The sequence below is a fragment of the Cydia splendana genome, chromosome 10 (genome assembly GCF_910591565.1).
Source record: "Cydia splendana chromosome 10, ilCydSple1.2, whole genome shotgun sequence".
NCBI lineage: Eukaryota > Metazoa > Arthropoda > Insecta > Lepidoptera > Tortricidae > Cydia > Cydia splendana.
Window position 1 is genome coordinate 16,142,027 of NC_085969.1, and position 16,796 is coordinate 16,158,822.

The 16,796-nt window shown below is 39.8% G+C and overlaps 1 protein-coding gene across 1 annotated transcript; it reads right to left on the minus strand.

Annotated features, from left to right (window-relative positions):
- Positions 1-1,660: 1,660 nt before the first annotated feature.
- LOC134794615 (uncharacterized) lies at positions 1,661-2,922 on the minus strand. Its single transcript, XM_063766417.1, has 3 exons — positions 2,806-2,922; positions 2,001-2,624; positions 1,661-1,820 (listed from the first exon to the last, which is right to left on the minus strand). The coding sequence occupies exons 1-3, from the start codon at positions 2,820-2,822 to the stop codon at positions 1,694-1,696; spliced, it is 768 nt and encodes a 255-aa protein (XP_063622487.1). The 5' UTR covers positions 2,823-2,922; the 3' UTR covers positions 1,661-1,693.
- Between the last annotated feature and the right edge of the window lie 13,874 nt (positions 2,923-16,796).

A 16,796-nucleotide genomic window follows, 5' to 3' on the forward strand; every position in this document is an offset into this window, starting at 1 on the left:
AGATACATACCTTACAAACTAACATATATGTATATACAATTATAAAAAACTTAAATACAAAAAAATCATTTTCGTGACGCAATTTTCTGTTGCGGCGTCACTTGCTCTGGTGTAGACTTCGGCAGATTCCCACGGAACCGCCGAAATATCACACCCTTCGGCCAGAAGTCCGTGCTCGCGATGGCTTCCAGCAGCGGCCGCGGCACGCGCACCACAAACGAGCTGAAGTGCATGAAATGACGCGATCGCAGCTGGAACACTTTCAACTCGTAACGGGTCTTCTTGCGCAGATATTCCACCATATCGTCAGCCGTGGGGGAAACATGCAGGCGCGATACGTATAGCGCTGTATTCGGCGTGGCAGCCCTCAGCCCAGATGCAATATCTGGCTCCGCTGTGCCACACTGGCTCTTGCGAGGCGCCTTGCGCGGCCGCCTCTCCTTCGACGCCTGCGTGAATCCTTTTTCGGCGCGGGGTAGCTTCTCATCTCGTGAAGCAGATTCGGGCACCTTCGGAGGTGCCTTTCTTTGTTTTGCAGCAGCAGCGTAATCGCGGCGAGGAGTCGCTGATGACGGCACGAAGGGGCGCAATGTGCGGGGTGCGGGGGGCGGGCCGGCGGCGGGGACTGGCGTCGCGTCGCTCGTTGCTGACCCAGCATTGCACATAATTGCACGCGCATCACTACACGAGCCCAAGTCAGTGGCCTCGTGTGACCTACATACCGAAACAGTGTCACGGAGTGTCACTACCTCAGTACGAAGTTCACAAATGGTGTTATTGGTCACCTCTAACTTAGACTGCACCTCTGCCAAACTTGTCTTCAGGAATGTTATGTCCTTCAGCAGCCTGGTGACGTCGACGTGATCGAAGGTAACCGGCAGTAACCGGTCCAGCCGCTTCGCAACGAAGGCAGGCACGTCGTCTGGATCGGTCTCCTTGAACAGTTTAATGATGTCCTGGAGACTCTTCACACCCCCATCCCTCCGACGGGATGGCATCTGGTCGGTTTTCCCGAGCGACTGGAAAAGCAGCGCCTTGCCACTGCAAATATCGTCTTCACTAAAACTAGATTTGCAGATCTGCCTGACGCTGACTTCATCCATGGTGTCTATGGCATTCTGTACGAACGCCAGTAACTCGTTCGCTATGAGTTGTTGCGAACCCATTACGAAAAAATACGGGGCAGCGACCTAAGTCGCGCCGATAGCGTATAAAAAGATAATTCAGTATTGTGCAGTAATGCGCGTCCGATTCCAAGCGTGCACAATTCTGCACTCAAGCTATACATAAGAATAATTAAATAGCGCCCTCTTGACAATGATCATTATGTTACTGGTCAGGCTTTAACTTCATATGTCATCGCCATTTTACTCGGTAACTAATATTAAGACATATGATAATGAAATTTCGATTGTAGGTATTTTGTCTGTCGGCAGAAGTTACCGACTACAGGGTAAATATTATCATCATCTTTCTCGCGTTATCCAGGCTTTTTGCCAGGGCTCATGGGAGCTCAGCTTGGTAAAAAATAACGCATCAGTCTAAAAACAGTTCTAACGCAGTATACCTATAATAAATGCAAGACAAACAACATTTTATGACAGACAAAGGTTAATCGGACAATTTAACAAATTATTCAGAAACTAACATTTTCAAAAAATTGGACATCACTCGGCTTCAGGCACACTTCAGGCTAAAGCCATGTTAGAACGTAGGTAACAATGGCGGCGATGATAAATCCGAAAATGTAGAACCAGACGAAGAAAATGTAGAAACATTTCTTGAATTTTGTCCAACATCTGTCTCGTGCATGGCAACCGCTGAAACAAAAATAACATGTTGAACAGCCTCAACATAATGTCAAGATAATGCCTTTTTTCAACACCATTTTGTAGAAAAGAAATATAGCCAGCTGTGGCCAGTTCTGTTGTAACTCGCCATATTATTGAACTTCGTTCTATTTTAATATCCATGGAAATGAGGCACAAAAATAATCTTACCATTCAGCTGGATCCATATGTATAAACACGCTATAAGTCTCTTCAGCTTTATCTACAACACCATCTTTGTTCCTTTTAAAGTATCCCTTTTCCATGGCGAGTTGCGTATTCTCACATTTTTTGTAAGCTTTCTGTCGATCTTTTTCGTATTTCTCTTGAGCTCTTATGCTTCGTCTTTCAAATCTTCTTTGTTCTCTTTCCATTATCTTTACAAATGTTTTTCGTTTTCGTTCTTCTATTCTTATTTTTCTTGAGCACCTGCATTTTTTCTCTTTGAATACTTCTTGAGGATCAGGGAATTTGGCCGCAACTTGTTCAGTTTTTACTGCTGGTGAAGCACTAGTTTGAGCTTCCTTCTTTCTCTTTCTCTTTCGTTTTCGTCCTCCTCTAGGTGAATCGTCATCATCATCGTCGTCCAAATAATCATCTAGCGTTAGTCTCCTCTCCGAAGCCTCCAATCTCTTTACTAAAGCCTTTTGAAAAGCGACATTCCACTCTTGATTTTCTCTTTCTTCTTGTATTAGTTTGTCTATGCCTAAGCAAGGCTTCTGACGTTCAAGATCTTTTCCACAGCGTCGAGGTGGTTCCAAAACAAAATCGCATTCACCGCAAGTCGACAGTGACCTGAAAAAACAATTATAAGTCAAATAGACGAAGATAGTGACCGTTAGGAAGTTGAGAAAGCAAATAGCTATTTACTAACAGCAACACTCTGAACTGACCTTAGGTCTTACGTCTTTTCAATATGATTTACGAATTGTTAGTTAATAAAGTATACGATGGTATGGTAACAAGAGATAAATACCATCTACGTGTGTCCATGGCGAATGCAGTGATTGACCACAGTTGCGAAAGAGATTAATCAGAACACAAGTCGACATGTACTCATTCCTATTAATTCGACTCGAAAACTTGAGGTGCTAGAAAATAGAAGTACTTATATTAAAAAAACTTAAATATAATATACAGATGTAAAATTATTTTCCATCGTATTTTCTCGGAAGCGATCGTATTTGTCGTGCTACTTCAGTCAACGCCAGTACTTTTTGTACCGAGACTGACTGAAATAGCAAGACACGTTCGTACGTTTCCATGAAATATGATGGAAAAAATTATACATGCATGTATCTGTACCTACATATTAATATTATTGGCATAATAGTTATTCGTGCATTTTCCGTAGCATTCACCGTGCCCTAGAATATCAAGAATATTTAATTCTATTTTCTATACTTTTCCCATTCTACTATCGGTTATTTTAAGTCAGTATTCTAATTCGTTTTCTTCCACGAAATTAGGTCTCAGCACTCTCAGTGCTTATGTTCTCTGAAACACACCGCAGCGGAAAAGTGGTAATTGTAGTTAGCAATGACAAAGTGTAATACTACACTGTGTCATTGCTAACTATAATTACCACTTTATCTACCCTTTATCTACATTCTAATCCCGACGACCATATATACTTAAATACCTAATAATCATCATCAGCAATAAGATACAATACAGCACATACAAAGCAAGATATTAAAAGCCAGACGCACCTTTATGCTGACATGCAGCTTGTCCAAGAACTTTTTCTTCTCTTCATGCTTTTTACTGTGTTTTAAGAGACTCTGGGTTGTATTTTTCACTCTTTTTACAACTGATGCTTTTGCACTGAGAAATCTTTCTTAAAGTTATTGGTCCCGAAGAACACTAATTTTGATGGTTTTTTTTTTCAGTTTTTGCTACATTCAATTTAAATTGTATTATGATTATAGGAAGCCTTCGCGTGACGTGTAATTTTTTTTGGTTATTTTCTAAAGCCTATTAAAGATATATTAAAGTTTATTTATTTAGAAGTTCCTGTCATTCGTGTCAGTATAACCCATGTCATAATTGTATGTCAGTCGGGATGCTACAAGAAAGGTTCAATATCAGTAGAAAAATTCTGCCTGCCAAAATTGTGCATTGAGTCAGACCAAGAATAGTCTGCAGCGGATTTGATAGCCCACGCAGTGAAAGTGTTATTTTAAACGTCAAACTTCTATGAAATTATGACGTATAAATGACACTTGCACTGCGTGGGCTATCAAATCCGCTGCAGACTTTTTTTGGTCCGACATTAGTGCATTGTATAGGCCACGTGCATGAACTATAGGGGGCAGCATAGGAGCAGTCAGATTTTTGGCGCGAGGCGTAAATGTGTCGTTTATGGGTCCGATCTAGCCCACAAGATGGCAGAACCTCTACTATGCACAAGGAATCGTACCGACGAGAACGGTAGACGGTATCACTTGCTTTGGCAATGTACCCATATGTTTCCGATTTAGGCCACAAGATCGCAGACCTTCCAACTCGCACGGTCCCTATGATTTGTATCATCTGACCATGTTAGGTAGAAGCTAACTCTGTACCTATAGATTTGGCAGTACTAGGTACTCTTCTTCGACCTAGCGTTTTCCCGGCCTGGCGCCAGGGTCCGCTTTCCTGCTGCATCCTCGGGTGTGAGATTGTTCTCTCCCATGTTCGCTGTCACGACGTCCAGCCAGCGCTTCTTAGGCCTACCGCGTGATCTAGGGCCTTGGACAGTGAGATTGAGGCATCTATTTCCGACGTAGTCTACCGGTCTGCGGCGTATATGGCCATACCATGGGAGGCGACTTTCCTGCAGCTTATCCGCTACGTCACGGATTCCGAGGCTGCCACGGATGTGTTCGTTACGTATGCGATCTAGTCGCGTAAAGCCACACATCCATCGCAACATCTTCATCTCCGTGACGTGAAGCTGCTGGACATGCCTTCCGAGGACAGGCCAGGTCTCGCTACCATATAGTAGGACTGGTCGGATGATGCTCTTGTACACAAGGCCCTTTAGCTTCACCGGTAACCTGGGGTCGCAGAGGACACCGGTTACTTCTCGCCATTTTGCCCAAGCAGCGCTAATTCGAGCTTGGACGTCGTGATCGATTTCACCCGATTCGTGCAGCATGGACCTTAGGTATTTGAATTTATTCGTTTTCACGACAAAATCGTCTCCTACCTTTATGGGGTCGGGGTCCGTGCCGCCACATGCCATGTACTCGGTCTTCGCAACATTTAGTTTCAGACCGCCGTTCTCTAGCGCACCCTTCCATTGGTTCACTTTATCCTCCAGTTTCTGTTTGTCTTCATCTGTCAGTGCAATGTCGTCAGCGTACATCATAAGCCATGGAGATGGTTCGTGGACTTTTGCTGAAACTACATCTAGCACTACGCTGAACAGAAAAGGACTCAGGGCTGAGCCTTGGTGAACACCAACTGTGATCGGGAATGGGTGAGTATCGCCAACGGCGGTCCTTACTATGGATTCTGAGTTGTGGTACATGTCTCGGATAATGTCAATATAGGTTTGCGGCACATTCTTCTCCTTCAAAGCCCACCAGATTACCTGGCGCGGTACGCAGTCGAAAGCCTTCTGTAGGTCCAGAAAAGCCATATGCAAGGGCGTTTTCTTTTCCCTGTAGGCCTCGACTAGCGTTCTTAGGGCAAAGATGGGATCTATAGTGCCACAGCCAGGACGAAACCCATACTGACATTCCGAGACCGTGCACTCTTGCCGGAGCCTTGAGTCGATAACGCGCTCGAAGAGTTTCATGGTGTGACACATGACCTTAATACCTCGGTAGCTTCCACAGCCCTGTACAAAACTGTGCCTTTATAAACAGGCAGTACTAGGTACTATAAACGTAAATTCCCTAAAAGAATATGAGGCACACTTTGTCGCTGCAGTTACCTAAAACGTACGAACGGACGATGGACGGCTTACCTACATGTCGGGTTGGCAGTGTTGGCACTCAACACATGTGAATATTGAACGTGGTTTAACCCTTTGGACGTCAATGACCGATATATCCGCACCGTAGGTTCAACGCCAAAGACCTCGGAGTAATTAACAATGGAGCCGCCATTAACAGGCGTTCCCCTCTGTCGAAAATAGGCGGCCAATGGTCAACAACTTGTCAACCATATGTATGGACTGACGTTTATCTGACATGACGTACCTATACATTTGATGTGCCCCTCCCCCGCAAAAAACGGCAGACTATTTTGTACCGAAAATTTTAGACATGGCGTCTCCGTTGGTTATATCCTCTAAGCCAAAGACCGATTAATCGGTCACAGACCACAGAGCAACATAGACCTACGTGCATATGCATAAAGTTCAATTTCAGTTTTGACACTTCGGTGACGTGGCGTCAGCGTGACAGCTTTTGTGTTCGACACGGCGTCGAAAAGGTTAAGATAGGGTAATTGAACAAGATATCCAAAAGTATGACTATTAATAGATCTAGAAACTATTACGATCTAAAGACTAGGATTAGATGAGTCAGTGTCAAAAGTGACGTTTTTGTTTGAAGAAACGTCACATTTGGCACTGACATATCTAATCCATATCGTTATTAACTGACGTATCTTAAAGTTCGAATCGGGCCGTTAGGGCTTTTTCCCTTATAAGAAGTAGCATGGTCTAAACCTGCTTTATAGATTAGCATTTGCAACCGCTACATATATTTTCTATGCACATTTAACGTCGGACATTACGAGTATTAGAGAACAATAAAGACTTATTACAATATTGTTTATAAGTCACTTATTTATTACCGTCCACAACATATACAACATTAAAAAATTGGACCACATTGTAGTCTAGGACCATAGTTATTTCACTTTAACGTATTGCGTACCTACGGAACTCTTCATTTGAGAATGGACACCTAAGTAAAAATATAAAAGTAAAACATAGTATCTTTGTCAATTTTGTTATTGGAATCACAAAAATTACAGAATGAAATCAAAGTGCACACATTTTACTCATCAATGGGTTCCAGCAAATATTGGGATAAAAGTCAAAATACAGGCCACGATTGTTCCAAATAACATACAGCAGATAATACATCGAAAGCACAAGTTCCGTGGTTGACGACATCTCCTCCTCCTCCATCTCTTGAGCTTTCTTCTTTTTTTTCGGCGGCATTTGCTGAAATAAAAATAAGTAATCAAATTATTACCACAGATCACCCGAGGCAGAGGCAGACCAAAAATGAGATGGAGAAACGATCTAGCCGCGTAGCCAACATGCCAATCGCTTACGCTTCGTAGCGATCGAAACGCAACTGTCACTGTCGCACTAATATGAAAGAGTGGTAGAGAGACACAAAGCGTTTCATTGTCGAAGCGATAGCGATTGTCACCTTGGCTAGGCCGGCAGGACTCATTTTGTGGCGACTGGCGGGAGCATGCACAAAGCCGTGACCAGAGGCGCCAGACAGGGGAGGCATTTGCCCAGCAGTGGGACACAATATACTTAAAAACAAAAATATTTACACACGTCTTGTCTACTAGATATTCAAAGAGGGCAAGAACTGGGAACATAGGTAATGATCATCAAGTTCTCTTGATGGAGTCTAGCAGGCCAATTCTAACGTAAGAAATCAGAATGATATCTAACTGATGTCATTCAGTTATCGTACATTAAATTTCGCTTATAGTTGTTTGTACATGTACTGGGGCGGGCGAGACGCACGATAACTAAACATGATTCAAATATCATTCTGATGTCAGGTCGTACTCGTACGTTACGTACGAATTGGCCTGTAGGTCTAAAACCTAGTATTGGATTGCCTTACAAGTTTCAGCCGCAATTATTCAACGAGACACTAAAATATTGAAAAACAAATAAGTAAGTACGACAAATGGGTTAACTGGGGCAGATGGGGAAACTATAGCTAGACAACGTTTTTTGAGCATGTTCTAGCTAGTTAAAAAAATGTTTCTAAGACTGAACAAAGTACAGTCCTGTCAATCACGATCATATAATTATGGAATACTGGAATAATACCTTTTGGTATTGTTACCGAACCTGTCCCCAATTACCCCAATTGACCTAATTTTGGTACTCACCAGCATCTTCGCCGTTTATCTTTTGAGCAAGACCGTTTAGGCGGCCGCCTGCACTTAGGAACAGGTTTCCATTTGATACAATCACTACAACAGCAGTCTTCTAAACCTGTGCACATAGGGCCGCCACAGCCGGAACATACGCTCTCGCAAGAACGACTAGGTTTGACTTTATTACATTTACGTTTTTTCTTGGGACCCTTGCAAATTGAATCACAGGAATTGCAAGGAGAAGGAGGGCATGCAGAACGGTCACACTTGGAGGATATACGCTGGCAAGAACGACTAGGTTTCACTTTATTAGATTTACGTTTTTTCTTGGGACCCTTGCAAATTGAATCACAGGAATTGCAAGGAGAAGGAGGGCATGCAGAACGGTCACACTTGGAGGATATACGCTGGCAAGAACGACTAGGTTTCACTTTATTAGATTTACGTTTTTTCTTGGAGCCCTTGCAAATTGAATCACAGGAATTGCAAGGAGAAGGAGGGCATGCAGAACGGTCACACTTGGAGGATATACGCTGGCAAGAACGACTAGGTTTGACTTTATTAGATTTACGTTTTTTCTTGGAGCCCTTGCAAATTGAATCACAGGAATTGCAAGGAGAAGGAGGACATGCAGAACGGTCACAGTTGGAGCATATACTCTGGCAAGAACGACTAGGTTTGACTTTATTAGATTTACGTTTTTTCTTGGAGCCCTTACAAATTGAATCACAGGAATCGCAAGGAGAAGGAGGGCATGCAGAATGGTCACTGTCACGGGATATACTCTGACATGAACTGGTCGGCATGACTTTGCCTGACGAAGACTTACGTTTTTTAAATTTATTTTTCTCACTTTTCATTGAGATCTTGCAAGTTGAAGAACGGGAAGGGCAATAAGGAAGAGTACATGTTGATTGGTTGATGCAAGGACGAGGGGCACATTTAGGTTGCTCTGTGCATTGATAAGGGTTACATGCAGGGTGCTCCTTGCATGAATAAGGGTTACACCAAGGGCTGTGAGGACAAGGGATACAGACAGGTTTCTCCGTGCAAGTATAAGGGGCACATACGGGTGTCTCCGTGCAAGTATAAGGGGCAGATGCAGGTTTCTCCGTGCAAGTATAAGGGGCAGATACAGGTTGCTCCGTGTAAGGATAAAGGGTGCATACAGGTTGCTCCGTGCAAGAATAAGGGCGAAGCGCGGAGCAAGGTTGATCACGAGTATCACAGGTCGTCTGAATGCTATTATCATTCTTAGGAGGCGTATGTAATTCGGAGTCAATGTCATGGAACGAAGGTTGAGATAAAGTGAATGCAGCTCTCTTTAGGTCGCTTAGTTGCTTTTGTCGCCTGCGTTGTTCCTTCTTAAGTTTCTCAAGTTTCTTTATGCAACTCTGGTGCCTATCAATGTCAGGTATTTCTGTTGTTTCGAGGGAAAAAGATATCTTCTTGCTAACACGTTTGTTTGATTTCTTTGATATATTTGATTTCTTTGATTTCTTCAGTGGAAACTTATTTGTAATTAGAAGCTGTAATTTTGAAAGCCGAATCTTGATTCCTTGCTTAATTGCTTGCTTGATAAATGCCTTGGCATTTTTTGGGTAGTACCAACGTTTTTCATCAGGCATAGCAACTCTTGCATTGGATCATTTAGTTACTAGTTATATTTATGTCTGCTGTCGTCATGATTTGGAAATAAATAAGATTCAACAAAAACATTACTGTTGGTTCAACTACATGTTTGACTAGATTATGTCATTATGCTCTTTGACATACATTGACAAGTTTAACGTGTGTTGCTTGATCTATAACTTATTTATACCTTTAAATGTATATTTATTTATTTATAGACTCTATAATATTATTATAATTTTATCTTATACCTTTAAACGAGCAATTCTTGTATATTTACTTATTTATATGTATATATATTTCGGGGATCTCGGCAACGGCTCTGACGATTTCGATGAAATTTGCTATATGGGGGTTTTCGGTGGTGAAAATAGGTGAAAATCGATCTAGCTACATCTTAACTATGGGAAAACTCGCATTTTGAGTTTGTATATGTTTTCCGAGCAAAGCTCTGTCTCTCAGATATTATTCATTACTAGCTGTGCCCGCGGCTCCGCCCGCGGCGGAACTTGAAGCAAAGTTGACAGATGGATATGCTAGAGGACTGTAGTCCAGATAAAATATTTTACAATTAGGTACCACCTGGTACCACTAAATAAAACTACACTCCAAAATAAATAGTTTTTTTCGCCCTTATTCAAATTCAATTCAAAATTCAAAAATATACTTTATTCATGTAGGCCTAGGAACAAGCTCTTATGAATCGTAATTAATCTTAATCTAATTATCAGAGCAATTTATTGATGTTAATATTATTCCATAATAAAATTGGATTATTATACATATCAAATTTAACACTAAGAATTTCACAAAAGGATCGTCAAACATTAAAAAGATTGTATAAAAAAATACTAGTCTAGAATTTCTAGAATAAAATCTAAATGTCAATGTCAAGTCTTATTCAAATTTTACACGTGATTTAAACCATAGAGTAACTTATATATACTGAGATAGAGTATACACTCAGCGTTGAGACACTACGCCATCTAGCGAAATATGTCAAAATAACTTGCACTAGGGTAATTTTTTAGGGAAATTTTAATTCTGTTCATGGTTGATTAGGGTAATAAAACTATTCTTTGCACGGTTAAATTAATATAATAAATAGTTTGATTACCCTAAAAACTAAAGGCATCTTGTTAATCATTAAGTAAAACAACTTTAAAAATGGTTAAATTACTTTATTTACCAAATTTTATAACATTTAACAGCAATTTTAAACAAATCCACTAACAAAGTTATAGCAACACAACAATAAGTACTATAAAAATCTTTTAACAATTTAAAATACAATAATTACTCGTCATATCTTGACGCGTAAGCAAGTTATCGTAAGCCCCCGGATGACCCGGATCTAGGACCTATGATCACCTAGGTACTACTAATGGAGGCTTTGACAATCGAACTGGAAATACAAATTCTTTATTGCAGTAACTAATAATACATTGCAGTCGATACCTAAGCATATTCCAATTATGGTACATTATAATTGTAGTTTGGCAAACCAATATGTCAGTAGGAAAAGCGTAAATTGATATTTGCCGTTTGTACTGGTCTGGTGGTGGTGTTTGTAAAGGTACCTACAAGTCGCGCGAGTGTCTAAAAATACCTACGTTAAACATTATAAGCTTAGTGGTCTGCCTGATTATAAAAAAAAATATATAATTATCAGGTAGTCAGTTTATATTGCCTACTACCTATATTTTACAATATTCTACATAATTCACAGATAGTAAACGGGTACAAAAACGGGCGCTGAGGCTCTAGGATAAAGTCACAAATAAATAACTAGATTATGCTATTCTGTCTAAAAAAATGTGAGGAGTGAGATCGTCGGAGGAATCTTCTGGCTAAGGATTATACCTTTTCTGCTACGGGATACTTTCTGCTAACTTGCTACTAAGAGCTGTCTCTCACAGCAGAAATTATCCTGTTACACTTGTGACAGGATAGATTTAGCCCTTCTATTTCTATTAAGGAGATCACCATAAAGGATGACTCACGCTATTAGACAGGGCTGAGACCGAGCCGGAGCTCCGGCGCTTCGTTTTATATGGAAAGCACCACGTGAACACCGATCAGCCGTCATAGAAAATTACGTGTCGAACGCCTCGGCTCGGATCCCGCGCGGTCTAGCGTGAGTCATCCTTAATTTTTACTTAAAATGTAACATTACGTTAGCTATGTTTGTACGGACGTCAATCCTGTTTACAGAAGTTGTTGGAAGTTACAGAACCGACCTCTAGCTGACAATATTCGTTACCTACCATACATGTACCACACACTCTCAAAAGACACAAAGGAGACTGGCGAAGCCACGTCACAACTAGTAAAAAAAATGGGTGGATCAACTATTCCTTGACGTTATGTACATTATAAGCGCTTATTACACTTCCACACCGTCGGGCCTTAATACGATCGTGGCCGACGGTGCGCCCGAGCAAGATCGTTTTGCATTTCACGAAATATAAGAGCATCGTCAACAATATTTGACATGTAACATATACTTTGTCTCGAATTGGCAATCATGGTTGATATTTTTGTAGTTGAACTATTTTTTACACCAAGAAATATTGTGAACGATGTGACAATATTTCATGAAACCACATGACACGTAAAACGATCCTTGCCCGATATCGGGGCCGACGTCGCGGTTCATCGTTAGCCGTCTGAAGGCAGGATAAGTGTAATAAGCCCTATTGTGTCCAGGGATCGACTGTCTCATATCAAACATAAAGTGTCATTCTATGGAACTTGCTAACTATGTAAACCTACAACTACGTAAACATATTGAAATTGTCTCTGAATGATGAACTTACTTCTGACTTTTGTTTACATAAGTAAATGTAGTTAGCAAGTTCCATAGAATTACACTTTAGACAAATAATCTTTCAGAAAGAGTCTTTGTAGTGTTACGCTAATACTAGCACCCAAAAGAAAGGGATGAGTACCCATTGTTTTGTAGTTCAGAAAACCATAACTATGGCAATAAGTGGTAAAACAAGTTGATTCACCCACTTATACACATGTAGTGGCCACATGTATCCAAATACAGGTACATATCTAATATCGCCTGGCAAACCAAGCATTTAGTTGCGAAATTCAAATTTCATATGGGAGATAGAATTTTCCCGCCAATTTTTTTTCAATTTGCTGCCTTTTCTTCTAACAAATTTGGTTTGCCAGACCATATACCTAACGTTACATTGTTAACTTAGGTATTTGCTAATTTTAAATAAACTAGGTAAACTACTTACCTGTACTTAATCTATAGTTTGGGAAGAGTCGTTTTTCAGTGGAGCATTTTAAGCAGAAAGAACAGAGAGGCTATCGCAAAAACCGAAATTCGCAAATTGCGGGGATCTTTCTCTTTTACTGCAATGAAAAATTATATGCCTTCATTGGAGTAAAAGAGAAAGATCCCCGCCATTTGCGAACTTTTCATTTTCGCGGTTATAGCTCAGTACTCTCTTTTTCGTAACAGTTTTTTACTGACAATTACTTGTTTACCAAACTATAAAATTACAGATTTCAATACCTTTCATGTTAATATATATTACTGTGTCAACTTTTAAAAAGGCTGCCCCGCTCTCGCTCGGCACTTTTTCACACTTCTGAGGCATATCACACGCGAACTGATTTTTTAAAATAGAAGTTTTCTTTTTCTCCGGGAATCTAATATATGGTCACTACTGTCACTAGTTAAGTAGTAGAATACAACCAACATTGGAAGGAAAAATTGATGGCAAGAGAGGAAGGGGAAGAAGGAGGGTCACCTGGCTTGACAACGTAAAAAAGTGGACGAACATGGATAACGCAGCCACACTGGTAAGAATGGCTAAGAGCAGGAGAGAGATGGCAAAGGCGGTCGCCGACTTCCGTTAGGGCATGTCAAATGAAGAAGAAAAAGTAGTAGAATTAAGTAATACGCTTCATACCCTATTAATAAATTTAGTACCGTGACTATTAGGTATACATATTTTTTTTACTAAGCGCTTATAGCTTATATCGCTTTTTATTACATTAAACCATTGCCGAGCAATTTCGAAAGGGCGGGTGTACAGTCAACGGTAAAAATATGGGTGTACAAATCATTTCAAGAATATGTCCCATAACTCTTATGTCAGTGAATTAAGAACTATGGGACATATTTTTGTGTAAGTTGTCTACAGCCATATTTTTACCGTTGACTGTACCATGGATTTCCGATGGTCGATTGTGGCCTCGGCAGCAATTAGAGGGCGTGGTTACTTTTTGTTTAGTTTAAGACATCTATTTCAATTCATAATTTACTAGCTTTTGCCCGCGACTTCGTGGAATTAGTAATTTAGGTAGCTATTATTTTATCCATACTGCGTTTTGTTGATTCCCCATACAAACTTCGACGCCCCTTTTCACCCCCTTAAAGGGTGATTTATTGAATGAAACCTATCCTTTCTCCTTCCCCGGGACTCAAACTATCTCTATACCAAATTTCAACTAAATCGTACACCAGCGCCGGTGCTACACCTCGCGGGCGGTATAGTTCCTATTGACAAAGTTTGTTATGCAGTTGTTGTTAAGTCCCCATACAAAATTTCACCTCTTTCAGGGATGATTTATGGGTTAAAAACTATCCTATGTCCTTCCTCGGGACTCGGACAATCTAAATACCAAATTTCATCTAAATCGGTTCAGCGATTTAAGCGAGAAGAGGTAACAGACAGACAGATAGAGTTCCTTTTATAATATTAAATATTAAATTATATTATATTCAAAAAGTATGGATATGGTAGCTCAAACCAATTTGTCAGTAAATAAGAACAATAAATAGTACATTTCGATGCTAGTGCGGAAGGTATGTCATTACTTCACGAGTACCGAGATATCTTGCCACGAGCCGCAGGCGAGTGGGAAGACTCGGGACGAGTGAAGAATGACATTTCCGCACGTGTATCGAACGACGTTTTTTAATACAGTTGCGAAAAAATAAGTAAAACATTGTTAATCGTACACTAAACAAAAGTGGTAACAGTGACAGCTCGCTTAGACGTCGTCTTTAAGTATATTATATCTATGGGCGTTTGGCAGCTATTCCGTTCCATTCAGACAACTTATTAAGAACGGAATTTTCAATATTCAATATTAAAAAATAAACGTGTTATAATGATGAAGAGGTAAGTATTAAAATATGAAATATGTATAATTTTCATATTCTTACATTAACAGTAGGTTTTTATGCTGATTACGACGTTTAAAGGAAACTAATATTAACACTCATCAATAAGTAGTCGTGAATTGGAACAAGTATAAATTTAAAAAAATTGGAAAAGTAAAAAGCACTAGTTCGAGATAACCAACTTTCCGCACGCTAAACAGCTACGTAATGTAGCACTTTTTGAGCAACTGTATTAAAAACTATGTTTTGCTTTTGGATGCTAGCACTAGTGTAAGATCTTTAGATACTATGATTCTCTCTGTCTATGTTTGAAATTAGACAGTCCTTTGACATACTATACTTAGGTACACCTATTTGTAGTAAAATAATTAGATTTATTTCAATCTCTATTCGAAAATAAACTCGTCTAGTTTCACATAATTAATACGTATCGCCCGACGCTTAATACGTAAACAATACGTAGAGTAGAAGTGAAATGCTGATATCACTGTCGATAACTATAACGTATAGCTGCGCCCCTTCCGTCAGTTAAGTAGGTACACAATAAGTAAGGTATGTGAATTGCTTTAGTATGCTTTGTTATAACTGTATCCAAGAAATATTTTTCGGAAATAAACAATTTATTTTTTTATTTTATGACCGACTTATATCGGGCTTTTATTACTCGTAACAGTCGTAATGTAATTTACAGCTAGACTTTTGGCGCGCGAATGATATCTGAGGGTCTACTACAGCCAACATCACAAAATCGAAAAACGTTATTCTACCTGTCTACCGGCACCACAGCCGGTAGCAGTATTGGCTTAGGTACAAACAGCAATACTCTTAACTATCCATCGGTGGACCTTATGCTTTTTGTAATAAGGTTTAGAACATGGTTGCATAAAGTGTGCACGCATTGTGACCCCGGGTTCGAATCCCACCTAGGGCGAACTTTTTGTTTATTTATATTTTTATTTTTTTCCGTTACTTTTCCGTTTCACAAAATATCAGAAGATTGTTAACAATATTTTAAAATAAAAAAAAAAATTTGCCTTGTATTGCCGATAATATTCAAGGCCTAATATTTTTTCGTCACCTTTCCTCTTAAAAAATATATTGGTAACGGACATAACAGTGTCCTGATATTATGTGGAACGGAAAACGAATTAGGCGACTATTGTCGTAAGGAAAAATGACTAAAAATAATAACGTCTAAAATGTCTAAATACCTATTATTGTCAAAAAATTTAAAAGACTAAAAGTATCAATAACGAAGTACAAAAATGAAACTAAGTCTAACTGTGAATAGTCCGAAAAAAAATGTCGAGAATTGTATTTTCTAAATCAATGTAACCAATGCGATGTCTTAACATCTCAGGTTTAGGCTGCGTTTCCACCAGAGGTGTGCGAGGAAGCTGGGTGCTTAGCCAAGTTGCAAATCGCTTACACTCCGTAGCGAACGAAACGCCCAATGTCTCTGTCACACTAATATAACTGAATAGTATACTTAACCGTTATCTGAGACTGTCTGTTCGTCTGTCTGTCACCAGGCTGTACCTCATGAACCGTGATAGCTAGGCAGTTGAAATTTTCACACATGATGTATTTCTGTTGCCGCTATAACAACAAATACTAAAAACAGATTATAATAAATATTTAAATGGGGCTCCCATACAACAAACGTGTTTTTTAGCCGTTTTTTGAGTAACGGAACCCTTCGTGCGCGATACTGACATGCACTTGGGCGGTTTTTTTTTACATTATTATAATTCGTAATTTTTCCTTATAGACATTAATCGACTAATAATTCCGGAAAACTGCTTTTAGCATGCTTACTAACTAGGGTGGCAGAGTAAGACCAAGGTAACGTTAGTTGCAGTGTTTTTCAAAGCAAAGACTTGCAAAGTGTTATTTTAAAGTCATAATGTCATAGCTGTTTGACATTTAAAATATAACACTTGCATGTCTGGTCTGAATCTAGCAAGCAGCTTAGGTATGTTTGACTTAGCACAAAGTATTCGCTTGTGACTTGGGTTCTATTCCCGCCATCGGTGAATTTTTTCCTTTTTTTTTTACATTTTGCGCTGAATTTTTCCTTTCAGACAACCGGCTTA

What these genes read in the sequence shown, in the direction of transcription:
- LOC134794615 (XM_063766417.1), bottom strand. An exon ending in CATATGGATCCAGCTGAATG is followed by an intron (nt 1,821 to 2,000) that starts GTAAGATTATTT and finishes TTTTTGTTTCAG; the next exon opens with CGGTTGCCATGCACGAGACA.